The following is a 24005-nucleotide window of genomic DNA, read 5'->3' as shown; positions in this document are numbered from 1 at the left end:
TTCAATGCTTGTAATGACAATTCTGCCCTTTCTGCTTTCCTCAGAGACATCATTTCTTCTTAAATACCAGGAGCCAAATAGGCTAGTTCAACAATATTCTAGAATCTCCAGTCTACAATGTGTAGAGAGGGAGCCATTCATGCAGTAACCAAGATGGAACTCAGCAGTGAGGAAAACTAGAGAAAAATCCAGATGTGCTGAGAGATAGCTCACTCAGGAGGACACAGGCTTTACCATGTGTGATGATGACCTGAGTTGAAGGCCCCAGCCACCACATGGGAGCTCCATGCAAAATGGAAGCTTCATAAATGGTGGTGGGGCAGTGCTGTAGTGTCTTTCTTTCCTGTTTTTCTCTCCCTCTCTACCTCTCACTATCTAACTAACAACAACAACAACAACAAAAAACAAAGAATAGAGTCCATTGTGAGAGGTGGAACTGTGCTCACATGAAGTCACAGCAAACTCCTGGTAGAAACAAAAGGAGGGGTGGGGACCAATCCATGCGGCATTTCATAAATTGTTGCACAGTATGTTACTATTCTATACTTAGAGGCAATCAGTGTAATCACTTACTTGCTTGAGCTACTTGTGGATTTCTTACCAGTGCCTTGCCTTTTTGTTTAATGAAATCTCATGAAGACTTTGGTGTATACCAGCTGTGCACATACTTGAGCTTTCTTCCTGTATTTACATAGGTAAAATAGTTCATTTTACCTGACTGGCTCTGCAGGTAGCAATTCAGCTGATAATTGGACTTAGCTTTGTTATTAGTGTTTTCTTTTTCAACCTCACTTCCCTGGTTTAGTCTTTCACCTGCACTTGAGTCTGCTGCTCCCACTCCTGCTAGGCATTTGTTCTCAAATTCACATCTTTGCTTTGTAGTTATAGTTCTCTATTTTCACCTCCCTTGAGGGCATTCAGTCTGATTGTCCTGCTATCATTTCATATTAAAATCTGAATTTGTCTTCTTCTTTGTCACTGGTTCTGTTTTACATATTTTATTTCTATTAGTTGTATAGTCACCCAGACTTAAACCTTCATTGTCCTCTCTGATTTCACTGTTCACCTTGGCTCCCTTAGTTAAAAAAAATCAGAAAGCAGAAGTCCATGTGTTCTTATATTTGCTGCGTTCCACTCTTCAGGCTCTATCACGTTATACCTGACCACACTAAACACTTCCTAATGAGTCTTCTGTAGATTCTACCACTGTTGACCCATTTTATATAGGACTATCAAATTAAGCTTTCTGTCTGTCCCTCTTTCATGTTCAGAAAACTTTTCAGCAATGCCCATTAGAAATATAACACATTTAAAATGGTGAAAAGGAAATCTTCATTTTAAGGATGTTTAAGGAAGTGTAACTTTGTTTCCAGATATATATATATATCCACACACACACACACATACATTCAGGCTTTTTATTCAGTTGTTCTCTAGGAGAGCAGAGATTTCATTTGTTTTTATATAATGCTCTAAGTCTTATGCTTAAGTCTGGATACTGCAACAAATTCTTTTTTAAATGAGTGGATGAATGAATGGATGAATGAATGGTTTCCTCCTTCTGGACTGTTTTCTTTTCTGTCAGATTAAACCCTGTATAGTTTCCATTCCCCTGTTGAAATTGCATCTGTCTCTGCACCGTCATTCGTCTCAGTTTACTGCGATGGCTACTTTTGCATTGGCCAAGTGTGGTTTCTTGATGTGATAAGTGTGGTTTCTTGGCTAAGTTTGGGTGAATATAGAATATGTACTCCTCGATTGAGTTTCAAGTTTTCAAGGATTAGGGGCTGGGTTTCAAGCAGCTCCTGCCTCTAATACTCACTGTTCTTACAAAGCAGGTGCTTAGTACCTACCTATGAGTTGATTAGGATGGCCAAATGGGCCACTGTGATCTACAATTTTTGACATTGTTTGCCCTAATGGATTCTTGATGCAACCCCTTATAGGGCAAGAAAAGAGTGTTTGTGTGTGTGTGTGTGTGTGTGTGTGTGTGTGTAAGGGGGTGTGGGGGTGTGAAGGCAAAAAAAATATTATTACAATTGTTCAGCCCACTTTATCTTTCACCCCTACTCATGAAATCTTACTTCTTATTATTTAATTTCGTGGGGGCATAGGATAAAAGAAAGCTTGGTTTAGCAGCATGGGAAATTGGGGCTCGGGTGTTTACTGCATGGTAAATATAATACATGAATCCACAAGGAAGTCAGACTGGTTATTCTTTTGCACCTCAGCATCCAGTGTGCCTGTGGCTTGTGACCTGTCCTCTCAGGGACTAGGAACTCACTTTGGGGAAAGCGGGGCGGGTTGTCATTGACATCTGAGAGGGTGATGTTGACAGTTGTGGTTCCAGCCAGTCCTCCAAGCTGCCCTCCCATGTCCTTGGCTTGGATAATCACTTCATAGTATTCTTTGGCTTCTCGGTCCATGTTCATGAGTGCTGTCCTAATTACACCTGTAGGACAGAAACACTTTTTGGTTTGGTTTTTTTTGAAAAAAAAAAAAAGCACAAGTCATATTTAAAGATCAGTTTCTAGGTTTCTACTCTGCACACAATGTCTAGAGCTGAGGTGCAAACCGCATCTGCTATAAACTTGAAGTTGGAATGATAATTCCCAAGCGGTGTGGTACTTAAGTAAACAAGCCCCATGAAAGAGCTCCTTTCCTTTGACAACATTACTGCAAGAGACCGGGAGGGGGCAGCATGGTTCTCTGGCAGACGGGAAAGCTTAGTCCAAGGAGACTTCATCAGATCGATCATACTGAAGTAAGCTGGGGCTTTGAGCCTGGGAAATACTGCCTCATAGGTTCTTCAGCCCCAGAGTCCTGCCAGTCCTGAATGACTCTTCTTCAGGCAACTTACTCTGAATTTGTCGCTTGCTGCTGCCCCAGCACTTGTAAGCATGGTTCGAATTCTGATTTGACTCTCCTTTTGTTTTGTTTCCTCTGATTTGTTATGTTCTGCTTACCTCTGTACTTCACTGCATTCTGTGGGCTAGGATATGAAAAGTGCTCTATGAGTTATTTATTTATTATTTTTTACCACACATAAGGGATGAACTTGCCCAGACAATAAGCGGCAGCATAGCAGTGATGGCAGGGTTTCATTTAAGAAGCAGGGTCGACATCGAGATCCATTGAAATGTGTTGTTTTCACCCTGGCAAGGATGTACTGTGGTAATGTCTTGCCTTACTGTTAGCCCCTCAACTTGAAAAAAAAAAAATTGAGCTCTTTACTTGCCAGGCAAAGATTAAAAGCTTATTTACTGAAAGCTTGCTGCTGAATTTGTGGCTAAACGGGCCTTTTGCAGGAAAAAGGAAGGCTAGGGAATCACAAGCCTGTCCCCTGCTTACTCTTATAGTGCATATACTGCATTAGAGTAACACATTCTGAGTGAAATTTGCAGCATTCTCTTTTTGTTAAGTGCCCCATGGGTGCAACAATAAGTATCTTTTCCTGTATTTTTGACCTTAACACTAAAGATGCCCCTAGGAGCTGTCAAGATAATGTGAATTTCCCTCGAGGACATAAAGGACGCATTACACTCTTCCTGTCTGTATTTTTCCTCCCTTTAGGCAACTCCTCCCTTCTCCCCCCACCCACACCAGTTATGTAGAATTGCTAAAGTTACTGTTTTATGGAAGTCTTTAACTGCAATCACTTTTCTTTTTCCTCGTGCTAATTTATATACTCTCTCACTTTTTACTTTTATGATATAATTTTATGAATGCCTGGTTCCCCTTAGGACTTTTGGAAAAAATTCTATTGGTTTGCTAATGGAAATATACTTTTTTCCTCTTTCAGATTAAGAGGTGACTATGAGCATTCTCCATGGACTTTACTTCTGTGCCTGTGAGTTTCTTTGCTCTAGAGCTTTGCTAATAACTTCTAACTCTCCAGTTTTTCTCTGTGTAAAATGGAAACAACAAAACTTCCATATATTTCATAAGTTCACCATGTTATTGGGAGGCTCAAATATGACAGTGTTTATGGAAGTATTTTAAAAGCGAGAAAACCTGGCACAAATGCGAAATAACATAATAATTACTCTGCCAAATGTCAAAGTGTTCAAGTTAAAAATTGAAAATGTGAAATATTAAAAGATAAAACATGTAAATTCTATCATCAAAGTTGTTAGATAAAACTGAAAACAGAAACAAAAAAAGTGACCAAGTCTGGCTATTCTGGTTTCTTTTTCTGCCAAATTTGTCCTCACCCATTCAAGCTTCAATAGCGTCCTCCCTGTTGAAATTTCCCAATGAGCACCTGTCTTTTGTGGTGGGAAGCGCATCCCATACAATTGTGCTCTTTCCCCCATAAAAGAATTGTTTGTTACATCACTCACTCATTGTCCTTGTTCAGTGCAAAGACCAGCACACCACCTATCAGGTGACCTAATGCGCTTGGTTAGGCTTTGACTCCCAGTTTCCTCATATATGTGGCTGGTGATGGGGTGATGGACTGGATAATTCCCCTAAGGTCCTTTGCAGTTTCTGAATCAATGATTCCAGTTCTTCCATTGGTGTGTCCAGATTATGTGTCAGTTTTCTCTGGTCTTCTTTTTAAATGACGAAAGACCTTAAATCTCCAGGAATAAATGCAACCATATGCTTTTTGAAGACTTATAAGGAAGTACTTTTGTATAGATGGACCATGTCTAAACATCATGCTGCTCTTGCCCAGTGGGGTTGTGCTTGTTTCTCTCTTAATCCTAACACAACAGTCTTTATTGATTAACACATCCCCTGGAGAGGAAAGGAGAGTGGATCTAGAATATGTAGCAGCAAAACTCTTCAGGAATAGAGCTAACATCTCTGACTTGACTATTGCACCAGTTACCTGTTTTGGAGTCCACAGAAAAGTAGGGCTGGCCCTGGAGAATGCTGTACACCACCCGGGCACTGCTGCCATAGGTTGGGTCATCAGCATCCGTGGCTGTCACTTGGATAACAGAAGTCCCTGGAGAAGAGAGATAATGGCAAGTTGTTAAACTGAATTACTGGAGGCTGGATGCAGCCCTGAAGGGGTAGCATTTTATGTCTGCTTCCTTGGCAGGACACTTCTCTAGGTCATGCTTATCTTGAACCTCTTTAGCAGGGAAAGAAGTTATTTCTGTTTCAAAATCTGGTTTTTTTTTTTAACCTCTTCAAATGAACATTTCTATAATACAGTTCTTAATTTCTTTTCCAAACTTGTTCTCTCTGGAAATGACATCTGTAATGACCTGGGTACTTAGCCTCCAAACCTAGAAATCATTCTGCAATTATCTTTCTCTATCTGTTTCAAATTCTTACCAACCAACTAAGACAGCATGGTCTTTGTGTTCTTCGTTGCTCTTTTAAAAATTTTTTTATATTTATTTATTTATTTTCCCCTTTGTTGCCCTTGTTTTTTATTGTTGTTGTAGTTATTATTGTTGTTGTTACCGATGCCTTGTTGTTGGATAGGACAGAGAGAAATGGAGCAATGAGGGGAAAAGAGAGAGGGGGAGAGAAAGATAGATACCTGCAGACCGGCTTCACCACCTGTGAAGCGACTCCCTGGCAGGTGGGGAGCTGGGGGCTTGAACCAGGATTCTTCCGCCAGTCCTTGGGCTTTGTGCCATGTGCGCTTAACCCGCTGAGCTACCGCTTGACTCCCCTTCATTGCTCTTTTGATAATACCGAAATGTATCTCCTCAGATACATTACATTATAAACAGTATACATTACAGATAAACAGTATCTGTATCTATCATTTTCCTATTTATCACCTTCATAATTTTTTATGTGATGCCAGGGGATGAACCCAAGATCTTGCGTATGCATGATACCTTTGAGCTACCTTCTGGTCCAGAATTAATCAATTAGTTTGTTTATATATTGGGACTGGGACCTCAAAGGATTTTCTGTCTATGTTATTCCATCATTCCTAGTGGATGAAGGGTTTCTCCCTCTTTCAATCACAGATAGAAACAGAAAGGGAGTGACGTAGAGAAGTAGGGACACTTCTACACTGCTTTACTACTCTTGACACTTTCCTTTGCGCATATGGTGCTCCCATATTGTGCCAGCGACTTGAACCCTAGGTCCTCATGCACTGTGAAGCGTACACTTTACTGGATGAGCTGTCTCAAGGCCTCCTGCACCAATTTTTATTTTAGCAGAGAGGGCGTGGGGAAAGATAGAAACTGTAGGGGAGGAGATAAAGGAGAGACATCAAAGCATTGCCCCACCATTTATGAAGTCTCTTGTTGCTGCCCATGGTGCTCCCATGAGGCCCTGCGGATTGAGTCCAAGACCTCATATATGGTATGGCATTCACTTTACTTGCTGAGATATCTCCAGATTCCCCATCTTTATTTAAATTTAGGAATCATAATTAAACAATATTATTATCGGCACTACTGATTCTAATGTCTAAATAGTTTCCTGCCTTACTTTGAACTTGGCTGCCACTTTTGGTTCTGTTTTGTACACTTTTGGTTCTGTTTTGCTGGTTCATACACTCTCCCCTTCTCTGTATATATGCAGGCACATCTTCTGTAGAGGAATCACTGATGATGAGAATCAGTAAATTTTCATCTTACCCACTGGTGACATTTCTGGCACAGTGGCTACATAAGGTCCATCCAGGAACTTGGGCTCATTGTCATTGATATCTTGGATTTTGATGATGAACTCGGATTCTGGTTCCATTGGCCTGCCTGTCCGCCTGTCTAGGGCCTGTGCCCTTAAAGTGTACTGAGACCTTTCCTCCCGGTCAAGCCTCTGAATGGCATGGATGTCTCCCGTGGTGTCATCAATGGTGAACACAATGCCCGCACCTTCTCCAGAGAGGATGTATTTGATAGATCCATCACCTCGGTCCATGTCTGAATGGAGCTGGGAGAAAATTCATCAACATCTCATTATGGATATGCACAGTTGTCTGAAAGAAGTTGATTTTCAGTTTGGTCCAAATTTCTAGCCTCCTTTGAATCAGAAGGGTTCCCCACCACCACTCTAGCATTTAAAATGTCTTGTCTAGTAGGCATCTAGGAACATTCTAAAATAGATTTCCTAGCTTCCTTCCACCCTGAGGTCCCTATTTTCATCTGCTCTATTCCAGCATCATAGTCCCTATTTATTAAACATTTTGTCCTGCTTTCCATCTTACTACTTTTCAGCCATCGAGTTCCAGATGCTACCATGATTCCATCCTGACTTTCCTGGGCAGATGACTTCACCAGTGCTTCCTGGAACTTCCGGAGCTCTGCCCCACTAGGGAAAGATAGACACAGGCTGGAGGTATGGATTGATCTGCCAATTCCCATATCCAGTGGAGAAAAAATTACAGAAGCCAGAACTCCCACCTTCTGAACCCCAAAAAGAATTTTAGTCATATTCCCAGAGGAGTAAATGACAGGGCAAGTAAACTAAAGGGCTCTATACCCACTTTCCATTAAAACCCAAAGTGTTGGTCACCAGGAATCTTATTTTTATACATCGACGAAAGGGAAGTGAATCTGGAAAACCCCAAAGAAAACTTAGTACAGTTTCTTTTATCAGAGAAGAAGAAAATCAGAAAAACGCTTGGAAGAAGAAAATAGGAAAAACACTTGGAAGTAGTAATAGGTGTAAGGGTGAATTAGAAAGGAAGTGAAGGCAGGGCCATTGAAAAATTGGGGGGAAATACATATATACATAGATATAGATAGATAGTTATAGAATTAGGCCATATTGGTGACCTTGAAGAACTACTGCAGATCCAGTAGATTGAATGGGACACAGAACTTTGGTGGTGGGAACTGTATGGAATTATATCCTTATTATCTTATAATTTTGTAAATCAATATTAAGTCACTAATTGTTCAAATAAAAAATAAAGTGTCTGTCTCTACCAGGTAAAGAAATTATGGGATCTTTATTCATTGGAACACTACTCAGCTTTATAAAAAGATAGCATTGTACCATTTGGGACAAAATAGATGACACTGGAGGTGATATATTAAGTAAAGGAAGACGTGAAAGATGACTCTGAATGTCTACATTTATATGTAGAATATTGATAACTAAAGCAATTAAATTTACATACACACATGCATGCAAACACACACACACACATCCAAACTATTTGTTAGATTCTGTGAGAACTGTAGTAGTAATCAGAAGGAAGGGTAGGGAGGTACAGGAATTTTGGTGGTGGGTGCAGTGAGTTGTACATGTAGCCACATGAAACTATGCCCTTGAAAACTTATAATTTCATAAACCAAAATCAGTAATAGTGATTTTTAAAAAATATCTCTACAAAGGATTAATATGCACTGAGCATATTTGCACAAGAGAGCAAATACATGCAGCTTGGTGAATAAGTACACATTTCCCACAGTTTATGAATAGGCTATTGTCTTTTAAATTTCTGTTCATTGGAAGTATATAAAAAATAGGAGTTCTGGAAAGTATAGGTCTCCAAAGTAGGAATGGGGACCAATCTAATACAGATAGCCCCAGCTTTCCATTAAGAAAATGAGCAGGCATAAACATTTTAAAATTTAAAAGCATTTGCTCTAAATCAACATGCTTGATTGATAGGCTATGGCCACCATTCTTGAAATATAGAATGGCTATAGTAGGACTATAGTTGCTTATTCCAGGTGTCAGATGGAATTTATCAGCTGGTTATTATTCTTTGCATCAGTGTATCTTTCCTCCTGATAAAACTGGTTCTTGGGCTCACAACTGAATCACTCAGATCTATATGGATGGTGGAGTGAGGGGTAAGATTTTAATCTACCTATCTAATATTTCCCTGCATGTTTACTTTGTAGTAACTCATATAAGGAGAACCAGGGGCATTATCTTTATATTAAGCCTAGAAATAAGTGTATCTTGAAATATTCACAGTGATTATGGACAACAAGAACCCTGGAATCTTGTGCTATCCTATAGTAGCCTTTCTCTAATGGAAATAACCATTACATTTGTTCAACCACCACTGTCTCTAATGCTGCCAGCATTGTGGGTATGTTGTGTAGTTCAGTGATAAGGTTCATGACATTGGGTTCATAATATAGATAGCCTGTGCTCTGCTGAGACTAGGAGTAGGTGTGTGGTGGAATATGTTTGACCTGAACACTATGTCACAAGTTGGTGTCCTCAGCAAATTATTTCGCACAGCTCTCAAATCCCTCATGTTACAAACATGGGGAGCGACACAAGGTCTTATTCTGAAGGTTGTTAGCATCATTAGAAATTAATGTATGTAAAGCACCGAGCACACTGTCATTCTTAAAATAGGAAGACTATAAATGGAGCCAATTATGGTGATGATATGATGTACGTGCATAGAGAAATGGGCATTAACATGCCCAGCTCTTCTCTGCTCCCCTTTGAGCCTCCATGAGTGCAGCAGCAAAGGCAAAGCAATCTGTAGGCTCTTTTGTTAGGCAGAAGGCTGCCTGAAGCATTGCTGGGACAGCATTACTCTGAGGATTAAGTGGCACGGACACCAAGGAGACACCTGAAAATGTATTCACAACATCCTCAGACAAGGATGGAGTTGGAGGTTAGAGCTGGCTTGAAGCTGATCTCAAATTGACTCCTGGCCAGATCACACAGGCAGCAGTTTTTCTGCCTAGAGGAATTTAGCTGTGTCTTATCTAGAGACAGGAAATAAGAGAATAAAATTGACCAAAAAACTAGCTTCATGCCTTTTTTTTCTTCTACTTAAAGAATTATATTTAGAATATGAAGTTCTCATATTTTTTTGTTCTGCATACAGTATTTTTTTCCTGAAATTCAGTTATTTTATTTACACTGTTAAAAAAGCAGAGGTGCCCAGCTCTTATTATGTAGAGGAAGCCAGTTTATTCAGACCTCGCCACAGAGAAATGAAAATCCTTTCCATTTGGAGCTGAGTTTCCAAGAAGTGAATGAAATTGAGAGAAAGAAAGCAAGGACCTCAGGATTTTTAAAATAAAAAAGTGTGTGTTTTGTATGCAAAATATGTGTGTGTGTTTTTTGTCATTGTTGAGGTTACACTGTTCCAAGTAGAGTTTCTCAGATAGGAAGAGAGCCAGGGGACTGGCAAGATAGCTTGCTTGGATAGTGTGCTTGCTTGGTTATGGGCATAACTAGGTTCATGTCTGGACCCCACTGCACTAAAGTAAGCATTGGTGCTATAGTATCTTGCTCTTTTTATCTGTAAATCTTGGTGTAGACTGGTGAAGTCCCAGTGACGATGACAATGATGATGACGATGATGATGATGATGACGACGACACACACACACATACAGGGAGGGAGGGAGAGAGAGAGAGAGAGAGAGAGAGAGAGAGAGAGAGAGAGTGAGAGAGATGGAGACTGAGACTATAGTACCAAAGCTTTCTTCATGGCAGTGGGGCTGCACTTGAACCTGGAAGTGTGCATGGCAAAGCAGGTGCACAGTCCAGGTGGGCTATCTTGTTGACTCTTAAATATATGATTTTAAGGCATATGGCATGTGTTTTTCATTTAGGATGTAGTAAATTAGTTTAGGCTAAGGCAGGTGTGGGAGGGAGGAAAGAACAGCAGCTGAGGTAAAATACCCTGACTGTCTTGAGGTTTTCTGTTCCTGATGTGCCATTAAGGACTTTCAGAAATGAAGCATACTTGTTTTCAGTATAGGCCAAGTTTGGTTGCTCTACCCAGGGAAAATGCTTCATCTGTAACAGAAACTCAACATAAAAGTCATTGCCGCCAAAGAGGAGGTTCTGGTTCTTGTCTAGCTGGCAGATAGTGGAACTGTCAGCTCTGTTATCTTAGTTTTCATCTGTATTCAGAGAAGATCTTGAGAAATTGTCTAGAATGTGAATTCCCTGAAGGCTGAAACCATGTAGAGTCCATCTTAGCATGGGTCCTCACATGGTAAAAGCTCATGATAAAACGTTGTTGAAAGAATGGTTTAAGGTGTAAGTTTATGGCTCAGGTATCTTTTGAAGCCTTATAACCACTGTTTGAAAAGAGCTATTAGTCAGCATCTTTAGTAGTTGATGAGTGTGTGTCTGTGTGCACATGCACACGTCTGTGTATGTGTTCATGCTAGGGAATGGGAGAGTGAGGATTGACCAGAGGAAGGGTCGCTGATGAACGGGAAGAACATCAGCTGTGATGGAAGGAGCCAGCATCTGCTTACGCAGAAGAGATTTCTGAGGACTATAATTATATCACTTCAGAATCTACTCGGGGAATAAAACCTCCACTAGTTATTATTATTATTTTTTTTGCTGAGAATTTAGCATAGAGGTCTGAAAAAGCAAAATGGAATACTGTGTTGTTGGAGAGAGTAAGCCTAGGTATCTGTGTCTTTCTGGCTGGGTATAGAGAGGACAGAGATGGGGGCTTTTCACATCTAAATGTTGGGAGGAGGCAGGCTTAAGTCCTCAGAAAAAGGGGGTTCTGGGGGGGGGCTAGAAGCTTAAGTGAGGATCCTCTTAGTACCACTCTCATGCAGAAATGAGAGACAGGCTTGAGAAGGGGTGTCATCCTCTGGTGTTGATAATTCTGTGAATTCTCTGTGGGGGGATCTGATAAGATTTCTGTGAGATTGTGAAAAGAATAAAAAGCCAGGGTCTGGGTGGTGACACACCCATTTGAGTGCTTCTGTTACAGGCAGTGAAGCAGAGCTGCAGGTATTTCTCTTTCTCCCTCTACCTCGATTTCTCTCAGTACTATGAAACAATAAGTCAAAATTTTAAAAAAGAACCAAAAACTCAGGGGTAGATAGCATAATGGTTATGCAAAGAGACTTTGATTCCCGAGGCTCTGAATTCCCAGGTTCAATCCCCCACACCACCATAAGCCAGAGTTGATCAGTGCTCTGGTAAAAACAGAAAGCAAGCAAACAAAAAACAACTGAACAAACAACCCCTCCCACAAAAAAAGAAAAAAAAAATAGACTCCCTCGCCCCTGCTGGCTGAGTAAAAGGAACAAGTCCTTCCCTTTCTCCTTGGCTCTTGATTTTCTCTCTACTCTAAAGGGGGAGATGGTTGGAGGAGGAAAAACTTAAGCTTGCAGAGTCCTGGCTCTAGCTTCACTAAGTGGAGTCTGGAAAGGTAAACAGAGAGCTGAGAGACTAATTTATATCCAGCACAGCAATGCACACTAAGGGTTTGCCAGCCAGAGAATACACATCTGGTTGTGAAAATTGCAGAGAAGAGAGACATTAACAGCTTTTTTCTATGTCACTCAGCAAGTTGGCAGTGTAATAAAAATGTGCTTTATATTTATCCATATTTAATTAGGCTCACACTGACTGAGTACCAGCTACTAGGAAGAAGGTAAAAAGCTTTTGGAGCAGAGCTGGCAGCCTGTAGCTATGTATATAGTGGGAGAATATTTTTTCCTCCTCAGATCTTCTCAGCAGAATAAGACAGGCTGATAGATGACTTAACCTAACAGTTCTCTCGCCTGTGAGATCTTCAGCTGAAGGAGTAGTGAATGATGGGACATACATGCAGATGTGAGGAATCTTAGCTGATCTAGGATTTCGGTAACAAGGGTGCTTTTCACTCTCTCTGTCCTCTTTACAGTGCTCAGATAGCACAGTGTTTACAGTGGGTGAGTAGACAGCTAGCTTCCATGTAGATGTTGAGCTCAGCAGGATGGGAGCAGTTGACTAGTGTCAGCACCCCCCTCATTTCATTTGTCAATATCATCCAGCTTTTATACCACCCAGTCCCTAGTCTCTGCGGTTTTGTAAGGCCACATCAATTATAGCTTATAATTGTTGTCATACCCCTTCCTAAAATAACTAAATACTCACACCAGCTCTCGAAACAAAGTCTTCCAGCAGAGTTCAAAGTGAAGACTGAATACTTCTGGGGGAAAGAGAATGAAAGGTGGGCAAATTTTCTTCTAAAGATAAGTCAACAGGGAAAGTGAGTATACACTTGTCTTCTTCATGTAAATACTCCAGTTTAGGGTCTAAGCTGTCACTGTTTGTCTGAGTGTTGGTTGGATAAGATGACTGTTGGATGCGTAAACTTCCTGTGTCCTGGGTGGGAATAATTAGCAAAAGCTGACAGCAATGAGAAGTAGAGGGTATTACACAACTAAGTACTCCCCATGTCAGGAAGTATTCCGAGTAGGTTAAATTCCTGGACCCCCACTGACTTCCATGTATCTTGAGGGTTGATTGGAAAGTCAGGGTCACATGTCAGGCTTCCTAAAAGGAAGCCCCGGGTTTCACTATCAGATTTCAGTGTTTCAGTGTGTATTTACATCCCGTGCCTTCTATGGACAGAAAACAGAACTTCCGAGAGCCAAGTTCTCTAGGCCATTATCTAAAAGCAGTGAGTTAGACTTAACCTCAGGGCATAGTTACGATGAAATGACTTTCTCCCATCCAAGTATTGACTAGGCCCAACCCTGCTTAGCTTCTGAGATCAGATGAGATCACCCATGTTCAGGGTGGTATGTCCGTAGACTGAAATGACTTTCTGTATGTGAATGTAGTTGCCACACTGCTCCACAGTAGCCCAGTAAAATGTGAGATTCCCTACCTTCTCTACCTTCTGCATTTCTCTGTGCCCAAGACTGTGCTGGATAATCAGGGATAACAGGTGCAACAATTCTATTTCTACACTTGAAAGGAGACGGGTGAGCTCTCAGTTGAGAAGACACACAACAATTTTACTGAATACAGATGTATTCTCTTAGATGTATTTGAGTAGTATCTGCATATCTACCTCAAGAGGTAATTTACAGATATGGAGGAGCTAGATGACTTTGGAAGTATGAATAGATGGGAAATCGGTTCATAATGGAAGTGGCTTATAAGTTGAGGCATGGAAGTGTGTGGAGATTCTTTAACAGGGACAAGATAAAGCATGTCTGGTGCATTTTCATGCATACAAGTCTGAGGTTGGGGCAAAGGCAGCATATATGTTAGTCCCTGTGAAGACATCCAGCTTGACTAGGCTCTGGACTTGATTTAAGACACTGTAGGAAAGGAGTGGGTAAAGGGGCAGGCTTCACTTTCTGGAAGTCCTTGAACTCTATGCTAAGAGCTGTGATGAGCACTGCAGAGTGACAGAGCTCTTTTAATCATGGAAGTGATGTGATGAAAAGGGTGGTTGAAGGAGGTGAATGTCCTAAGCCCTGGGGAGCAGGCATAGGAAGATTCTGCCTTCTTGGAGACTGGCAGCTCCTGCCTGTTCATCTAAACATGAGGAACAGAGGCTGTGTCTTTACAGAGCCTAGGGAGGAAGAGGCAAATCTAAGAGAAACTGGCATGGGAATATTGACCAGCTATGGTACATGAAGGAAGGAGGAGAGGGAAGGAAGGAATGAAAAAAAAAAAAAGCTCAAGTTTTGAGGCTGAGAGATTTTCAACTACAGTTATTGTGCATTACTGAGCTGCCCAAGCTCCATGATGAACTCCACATACTACCCATTGCTGGTGCTTCTACTACGGGCTAAGAGTACTTAGAGCCCACTCTGGACCAGATACTACACAAAGCCCTATTCTTACTATGCCACGAGTGGATTTCTGTGTCACATGTGTTATGTCAGGCCTTGAGGATAAAACGGAAGCCACATCTTTGCTCTTGGTGAGCCTGCAGTCTAGTCCAGGACTTCATCAAACATTCATGAAAGTAGTAAATAAGTAAATACTGTAGGTTATGATTAGATCTGTAAAAAATAGTGCCAGTAAGAGTTTGATGGAAGAATGTTCCTCATAGAACAGTCAAGGAAGGCCTAGCTTCTAAGTGAGCTCTACGGGATGAGGAGGCGGCAACCATGAGAGAAGCCTGGGGCAGGGCACTTCATTGGGGAGCAACAATAAGGCAAAGTTGGGCACATTTTAGGAGTTGACAGTAAGAAGTCTATATCCCTAGAACAGGAAGAAAGAAAAAAGCATGTGGCGTGGTGGAACGTTAGAAGACAGGCAAGTACGAAGGAGTGGCCCTGTAAACTCTGTGAGTGTACACACACGCACACATGCACACACACATGCAGGAGTGGGGAAGATTTGGATGATTCAGAGTACAATAAAGACATTGAAGGATGTGAATAGAGTAGCATGATTGGACTTAAAACTAAAAAGATCCTTACAAAGTTTAACAGATCGGAAGAACATATAGGAACTAGCAAAGACTCTGGCTCAGAGTTTGGGTAATTAATTGCATAGGTCAGAAATTATGGAAGGAGATAGGTGAGAGAAATGAAGGATTTGAAATATATTTCTAGACCAGGACTAACAGAATCATTGGGGCAGGAGAAAGGAAGGGATTATTACCAGGTCTCTTGTTTTAGGAACGGGTGTCCACTAGATGGAAAGATGGGGTTCCACTAGGTTTGGCAGGAAAAATGAGTTCCTTCTCAGACATGCTTCATTTGGGGGTTCCGTGAGTCATGCGTGTAGAGCTATCACATACATGGTACCACTTATAACTCCAAAGCTCAGAGGAATGATCTGAGTGAACTTAGTTGGATGGAGGTTTTGGGCTGAGTGGTTTAGAAGTGTTGTTTAAAACCTGAGGAATGGCAAATTCACCCAGCGAATGAGTGGACATTTGCCACTTTTTGTTGTTGTTGTTGTTCTGGAAGAATACATGCAGAGACTGAGAAGGGGGTGGGAAAGGCGTAGTTATGGAAATCATGAAGCTGAGAGAGGGAATCGAGTCCAGAAGGAAAGACTGATTAGCAGTGTCCACAAGTGCCATTGGGTGGTTCCACAGAAGGAAGAGGTTGATTTTGTAGGAGGTAGGTTCTGAGGAGCACTGAAATCATTTTAGTAAAGTGATAGGGACCGAAGTTCTAACATATTCAGTTATAAGAGAAGATGAAGTCTTGCCTCCTGATCCAGTATGCATGGGACTGCAGAAGATCATGCTGAACTAAAACAAACCAGATGGGGAAAAAACATATTGGAGGATCTCACACATATGTGTGACATAAGAGACAAAGCAAGAGAACAGAGAAAGTGAAATGTGAATAAACTCTTAGGTCTATATCTGCAGATGTAAGATTCCTAAGTGGGAGAGAGGCATTAATAAGGAGAAAGGGGACCAGAACCCTTTGGAGGAAAAAGGTAGGTGCTTTGATGGTGGCTGAGGTGTTAATGCAAATTTCGAGGAGGAGGTGTGAAATTGTCCCCCTGAAACAATGGTCATGTAGAACAGAATTGTCTCAATAAAATAGAAGGGTGCAGAGACAACTCAGTGTGCTACAGTCTTTGATTGGCACAACTGGAGAACCCGAGATTCCAGGTTCAATCCCTGTAGCCACTAGAAGGCACAGCTGAGCAGGGCTTTGATCTGTTCTCTCATAAATATAAGAAAATAAGTAAATTCAAATTAATAAACCTTGAGAATGGAGGGAGTCAGATAAGTGGACTAAGAAATGAATAGGCATTGAGGGAAAATCATATGTAGACAACTCTTAAGAAATAATAGTTCTCTTATTAATCTTACCGGGCAATTGTGGATATGGGCTAATGGGGCTTAGTGACTGGCCCATAGTCACTTAGATTTTGAACTCAGATATGTTTGCCTTAGAAACCCATACTCTTAGCTTCTGTGCTAAATAAGTGTTGAATTTATTGTTTGAATGAATTATTTATTTTCTAATTAGTTCCTTGCTTCCCATTTTCTCTCAGTTGCTTTCACAAAATGATCTCTGATTAACATCCAAACAAAGTAAACACAAGAGAAATCCAGGATTAAAAATGAAATGATGATAAGTAAGTCAAGGGAATTGAAGTATAAAGTTTATAAATATATTCATTGATTGTCTCCAACCATCCTAGAGCACATGCTAGGATCTTCTGAAATGAAGAACTTTTCATCTCCCTTTTTTCCCATTAAATTTAGGCCTCAGGCAATACCTGTAGAAATACTTTGGGGGAAAAAATAGATGGAGAAAGCAAAATAAACCACTTCCCCCTTTCTTTGCATTCCCCAGTTCCTTTCTTCCCTGTCTTGCCATTCCTGAAGATTGCTGCTGCCTCTTTTGGACAGGAGTAGCTTTTGCAGGACCCAAGGCCTTCTCTTCAAAATCTAGTCCCTAGTCACACTTTCCCCCTGATCAGAAAAGATACAAGAACTAGGGGGAGAAAAACCTTTCTTTTCTGCCTAGTACTTGCCAAAGCAAAAATTACATTTCAGCTGGTTGTCAGGTAACATATCAGTAGTTAACACTATTATCTGTTCTCAGAAATAGACTAGGTAGACTTTCATATTCTACTCATATTCCATTTCTATATTCAGTTCCCTGGTAATTGATCTATTTGGCAGTTCTTACCTTGCCAACATACAAAGGGTCAGTTCCAGTGTATTCTTCCAGAACAAAAAACTGGTTCCACACCCAGCTCCTCTTTGTTCGAGAATGTGACTGTGGCTTGTCTGACAGAAGCACTTCTAATTCACCTCGTGATGCTGGTGAGCTTGAGAGAACAGTTGTGGTAAGATCCATCAGTCCCCAGAAATATAAGGACATGCCAAGTCCAAGCCAGCTCTTTGCATTGCTCATTCTACCAGAAGTCCACATGGATTCACTAAGGTTTCAGAAAGTCAAGTGCAGGATGACAAGCTTCTGGAACTTGAGTATTCTTCAAATTAAAAAAAAAAAAAAAGCAAAAACTCAGTGTATTGGACACTTGTGTGATCTTGAGTCAGGTTGATCTGCTTGATGTTCACTTCCTATCAAGTTAAGGAAAACACAGTGGGATGATGTCAGATGGTCTCCTGTGAACTCTCAATGTCAGTAAATATTCTTTTTGTTACTCAATGAATTGAGGAGTCATAACATACTAATATTTTAATAATAAAAAGGAAGACAACATATCTTGCTATAATCAGTCTTAAACATTTATATATGGATTTCACTGGGAATAAAACTCAATTCCATCTCACTGGTAATATAGTTGAAGAGTTATGCTATATTATTGATTGACTTGAGTTAATAGTGGGCTCTTGGAAATATTTATGAGGAGAAAGTCTCCTAAATTCTTAAAAATACCATTCATTTCCAAAAGTTACAGCTAATAACTAGTATTTGCATTAAACCAACTGTATTTTCTTGGATCACCTAAAAACAAAAGCAAAATAGAACTTTCTCTTTTGCCAACCACACCTATCTTGTGCCTATTCTGTGTTATTGATAATATTAGGAGTCTTGGAATCTATTTATAAGCAGTCATGAATCACTCCTAAATTTAATCATTCTCTGAGCTCATGGTGGAATTTGAGTTTCACACCCTACTGCTTTAGCTGTGTAGCACTGAAAGGGGTTGCTAATATGACCTTTATGGGATTTGAGTGATCAGTTAATCATTTTATCATTCACTGCTGACTTTAAAGTGCTACTAATCACCTGCTACTGTGGGAAAGCCCAGAGAATCTAGTCAACAAACAGTTTTCCTGATCTAAAAGATTCAGGCAAAGGGATGCTGATTTCTACTCTGAGGACACCAATTCATCAATTAGAATTCTTCTGTTGTAATGAAGTCACATTGGCTGGTGACCTCACTTTGTGTTATGATTCCATTAACATTTCTTCCTTTACTTTACCTGAGTTTGGTGAGGTGGCATACAGTACTGAAGACACTCTGTCAGAACAACCGGTGTGTCTTTTGTAGACATAATATTTTTACCATGAATGTGGCGCACTGCTGTCATCTCAGAAGAAGTGTGTGGTATTAAAATGAGAATTTCAGACCAATGCATCCTCATTTCCACAAGTGGTTTAAAGTGAATGCAGTGATACTATTAATAACTCAGTTACTATCAACCACTTACTATGCTCAGTATGAATGTGTTTTAATTTCCCCTCAGATACTACCGAAATCAACAAAATATTAAAAAGGTATTATATAATCACTTAATACAACAACTATATCATTCTGGCACAGAAAAAAAAAACAAACCCCGAAGAGAATGGATAAAGAGAAAAAGTTGGGAGAGATTATAGAATTTCTCTTAACAGAATGGGTGATTGCCTCTTACAAGTTCTGTCTCTAAAGGCAGACTGACTTAAACAAAAGCAAGTCAGGTGTACCTGATTTAAGTTGACACATTTAATAAAGAGCAATAGTGTGCTAGCAATTGGGTGACTGAGTTTTAGCAGTTCTGTCTCTCTTTGGTCTAATATACAGAATCCAAGTTCAGCTTTCTTTTTTTAAATATTTTACTTTATTTATTTTCTTTTTTTTGTTGACCTTGTTTTTATCATTGTTGTGGTTATTATTATTGTTGTTATTGATGTTGTTGTTGCCGGATAGGACAGAGAGAAATGGAGAAAGGAGGGGAAGACAGAGATGAGGCGAGAAAGATAGACACCTGCAGACCTGCTTCACCACTTGTGAAGCGACCCCCCTGCAGGTGGGAGCCGGTGGCTCGAACCGGGATCCTTAACACCGGTCTTTGAGCTTTGCGCCACATATGCTTAGCCCACTGTGCTACAGCCAGACCCCCCAAGCTTAGCTTTCTTAGGTTCTTGTCTGAGAGATGTTCTAGAAAAAGAAAACCTTAACAGTCTTAAAAAAAACCTTAAGATGAATAGATGAGATACAACTCTGCTATTTAAGGTACATAAAAGGTAAGCTAAATGTTCTAAACAACACATCAGCTGGCAGAGCATTTTGATTGGTGACCACAAAGGGAGTATTCCACATGTGGCAATAATTTCCCTAAAGAGTACTAGACTAAGAGTTAGATAGCATTCTTCTGGTTCTATTTTCATTATGCCTGATTTGTTCCTCATAGTTTAAGCAGGAGATGATAGTTCTTCTCCCACTATCTCACAGGACTACCATGAGGATTTGACCAAATAATATAGGTGAAAATACTTTGTGAATTTCCCAGATGCTATTTGGCACCTGAATTGAGATATAAGGAGAATCACTGGAATCATATACATACAGGGTGTAAATGAAGCTGAAATTTATTTTTATGACACATTGGGGCTGAAATTCTGAAAGGACTTAAAGTGTATGTATATATTATATATTTCATAGATCTCTATATCTTGGTAACTACTACTTGACATTAAATTCTGACCCAGTCTAATTCTGTAATAACCAAGCATTGCTTCTCTATATAAGAACCTTAAAGGACAAGCTATTAGAAAACTAGAGAATAGGGACATGGCCAGCAGCTACTTAAAGATCATGCCCAGGACAACTAGATAAAGCAATGAAAACACACATACACCTGGAATCTAACAACGTTTCCCCTGTAATATCTGGAAAAATTTACTGAGCTATGGCATGTATGGTAAGGGTTGCAGGAGAACTCTCAAGACAAAAACAACTTAAGCCAGGCCAGCAGTGAGAAGGTTGTGTCATTTTGTAGCCACACAACAAAACACAGTCTTCACCCCCAAAAGGTGGAAAAAATTGGTTGGAAACTAAAACTGCGTGGTCTTCCTAGACTGTGGCAGGGGGCTGCTAGAAGCTAGAGTACAGTGTGAAACAAAACAAGTACTATGCCATACAAACCTATCCAAAGTAATACAAAAGACTCTAGATTACCCCATCCCTCTACAACATATAAACAACATAGCACAGTAATACCTTCTAGCAGAACAGCGGAAACCATACCTAACCAAAACATGAAAAAAAAAACTGTTGAAATTCACAAGAATTTGGGTAAAAAAAGACTGAATCTGGAAAGCTTATTATAAAGACAATTAAAGACTCTAACCATAACATACAGACACAAATTCAGGATCTCAGAGATAATTCCACCAATGAGCTACAGATGCTCAAAGAAAACTCTGAAAAAAGCTATCAAATATGTTAGACACTTTGGATGAAGTTAAGGCATACATAAGAGGCTTAGTAAATAGAATAATTCAGCTTACGGAGAGACTATCAGGTCTAGAAGATAAAACCACCATACTCTGAACTCAAAGCTATTGGAGAGGGAAGATCCATGAAAAATGAAGCAATTTTCTGTGAAATATCAGACTCCATCAGAAAAGTGAATTTTAAAGTTATTGGGATACTTGAGGATGAAGAGAAAGAGAGAGGAGGAGGGAACATGTTCAAAGAAATCATAGTGGAAGTTTTCCCACACCTGTGCAATGTTCAAGACATAGACATTCGGGAAGCAGTATGAACACCCAAGTTCCTGAATCTAAAATGACCCACACTGAAACATATCATAGTAAAACTATCCAAAAGCAAGGATAAGGACCAAAAATTGCAGACTGTTTGGGAAAGAAAGACTCTGACATACAGAGGTAGATCTTTAGGCCTTTATCAGATTTCTCACCACAAACCCTAGAAGCAAGGAGGGAGTGGGATGACATATTTACAGTATTAAAAGATAAGAACTTCCAGCCATGAATACTCTAACCTACCAAGTTATCCCTCAAGTATTAGGAGGAATTAAAAATATTTGCAAACATACAGAAACTGAAGGAGTTTAACACTACCAGTATTGCCTTGCAAGAATTACTGAAAGGAGTTCTACATGAAAAGAAGCAAAGTAACTCCAACTCTGAATAAGGTGATCAATGGTGGAGATGAACCTGAAACACAAACAACAGCAACAGAAGAAGAAAGTACAGAAAGGGTGGGTAAAATGAACAGAGCAATATGACCCATGTTGATGAGCCAAGGCCAATTATCAAAGACCTAGATATCAGACCAGAAACTCTACATTCCAATCTTTGCCTCATCTTGGATAGAACCTGAAGGACAAATGTTGGGTGATATTAATCAGGAGGAGGGATGAAAAACGGGTCACTTCACATGTGGAACTCAGGAGACAAAGTCAGAAAGGGAGAACATAGGTAGAGACTTGGACTTGGCATGGTGTACTGCACCAAAGCAAGGAACTCTGGGAAAGGGATAGAAGAGAGAGCCTTGGGAGGGTTGAGGTCCTAGGATGGGGGTGAGACAATTTTGCAGACAGCTGTCACACAGAGCATGGAAATTGTGCCCAATTGTAGACAACTGTTCTGTAAGCCATTAACTCCTCATTAAATGGAAAAAAAAAGGAAAAGGAGAAGAAGAAATAAGAAAAGGAAACTAGGGGGCTGGGTGGTGATGCACAGGGTTAACCACACATGGTGCAAAGTGCAACAACTGGCTTAAGGATCTGCGTTCGAGCCCCCGGCTTCCCACCTGCAGGAGGGGTCACTTCACAAGCAGTGAAGCAGGTCTGCAGGTGTCTGTCTTTCTCTCCCCCTCTCTGTCTTTCTCTCCTCTCTTGATTCCTTTCTGTCCTATCCCACAACAGCAATAACAATAATAATAACAAGGGCAACAAAAATGGGTAAAAAAAAATGGCCTCTAGGAGCAGTGGATTCATAGTGCAGGCGCACCAAGCCCCAATGATAACCCTGGAGGCAAATAAAATAAAATAAATAAAACTAGAGAATAGAGAACAATCTCTTAAAAAATGTATTGCACTTACCAGTGACAGAACTCAATATGTATAGTAGATACTTACTACTGGGTTTAATTACTTTATTGCTTATATTTTATATGTGTTCATTTCCCCTAAATATTACTTTTTAAAAATTTATTTAATCATTTTTCCCCTTAGTGCCAGTGTCTTGCCTTTGGATTCTAAATGCCCAGTTACACCGAGTGTGTTCAGCAAGTGCATATACCTTCTGTTCCTACTGGCTAAATTTTCTGGATAGAAAGACATCAGAAAAAAGATGAGGGCTTTTTAGTACTGCCCTCCACCTTTTCTCTTCTCTTACAATCTACACATGCATGCTTGCCAATTAAAACCCCCTCTCTACCTGTCATGTGATCAGAAGTGCTCAAAAAAAAAAACAAAAAAAAAAACAAGAAGAGCCTTGTTTGGAGTCTTTGTGATGAAAACTTTGAAGGTGGTTCAGTTACCTTAGCTTTCATCTTTCCCTCTGGAGTACTACATATTGGCATATAGCCCTTGACATCTCTGTATTCACTGGATGTGGACAGAAGTGGCTTTTGGATGTTCAAGCTACAGGACGTCCCTGGTGAAAGCTCTTGAGGACTGCATGGCCTACTCCTGCCCCTTTTAGAAACATGGGGGATCAAAACCTACAGTGCCATAAACTCTGTGCTAAATAACTTGAAAGCTACTGTTAATAGGGAACATTTTATTCCTGCTTCCACAGGGCAGAATGCATGAAAAATACTCCCTGCCTATAACCTGGGTTACACCATAGTTGCATTATTTGTATCACAATTAGAGCTATGTTTTTATAGAAGTGAAGGAATATTGGTCCTGCCAGAAATACTAAGTAATTTGCAATCGAACATAGCACGGTTCTCAAATTGAAGTTTTATTCCTAAAGAATATGTGTTTGCAGGTGGACTAGTTCTTCTTGTAAAGGAAGAGGCTAATTTATGTATATTTGTATATAGAGATGTGCTTTGGAAAACTGTATGTGCCACAAGAAGACAGCATAAGTGGAAATTGACTTCTGTGCTGAATGAAACTTATGAAAGTTTTCCCCCTATCCTGCCTGAAGACAGCAGACAGACAGCTTGGGAATGAACACAGTAGGAAGAAAGTTGTACATGAAGTGTTCTCCTAGTGCAGGATCTATTTCGTTACTTAAATTCCTTGTGATATTTAAAATGCAGGAGGGAGGGTATTTCCTGATTTCTCCTTGAAACAAAATGGGTTGTGTTGGTCTCCCTCATATTTTGTTCTTCATTATTCCCATTTTCCTGAGCTTTTCCTGGTTAATGGAAGTACTACTCAGGAAAGCCCAAACAACCCTTAAGGAAATAGAAGTCAATTAAGACTTTAGTCAATCCCCTGTGAGGAGGAGCAGTGTTTAATGACACGATTGAAAGGTAAATATCTCAAACTATCACTTACTTAGGAGGAACCTCAAGATATATTGAACAGAAACGGTGATGATATTATAATGGAATCATAATATTACTATGAGATGCTTCAACATTAAGTCAGATCATAACTCAGTGTCATATTTTTCCTTTAAACATTTTTCTTTTTTGAAAATATTTTTATTTTTTATTAGATAGAGACAGAGAGAAATTGAGAGGGGGAGATTGAGAGTAAGAGAGAGAGAGAGAGAGACC

The 24005-nt window shown here is 40.1% G+C and overlaps 1 protein-coding gene across 2 annotated transcripts in view; it reads right to left on the bottom strand.

Moving 5' to 3' along the window:
• The window catches only part of CDH20 (cadherin 20), a 245403-nt gene that overhangs the window by 43095 nt on the left and 178303 nt on the right, over nt 1–24005 (bottom strand). For both annotated transcript variants that reach the window (XM_060173965.1, XM_060173964.1), the window contains exons 2-5: nt 17246–17643; nt 6567–6861; nt 4838–4957; nt 2285–2452 (exon numbers count right to left, since the gene is read on the bottom strand). In XM_060173965.1, coding sequence (XP_060029948.1) covers nt 2285–2452; nt 4838–4957; nt 6567–6861; nt 17246–17491 — 829 coding nt within the window. In that variant the 5' untranslated portion in view covers nt 17492–17643. The remainder of the gene's footprint in view (nt 1–2284; nt 2453–4837; nt 4958–6566; nt 6862–17245; nt 17644–24005) is intronic.

Source organism: Erinaceus europaeus, chromosome 15 (genome assembly GCF_950295315.1).
Source record: "Erinaceus europaeus chromosome 15, mEriEur2.1, whole genome shotgun sequence".
Lineage (NCBI taxonomy): Eukaryota > Metazoa > Chordata > Mammalia > Eulipotyphla > Erinaceidae > Erinaceus > Erinaceus europaeus.
The sequence above is the reverse complement of the archived record's forward strand: the minus strand, read 5'-3'. Positions and strand labels throughout refer to the sequence as shown.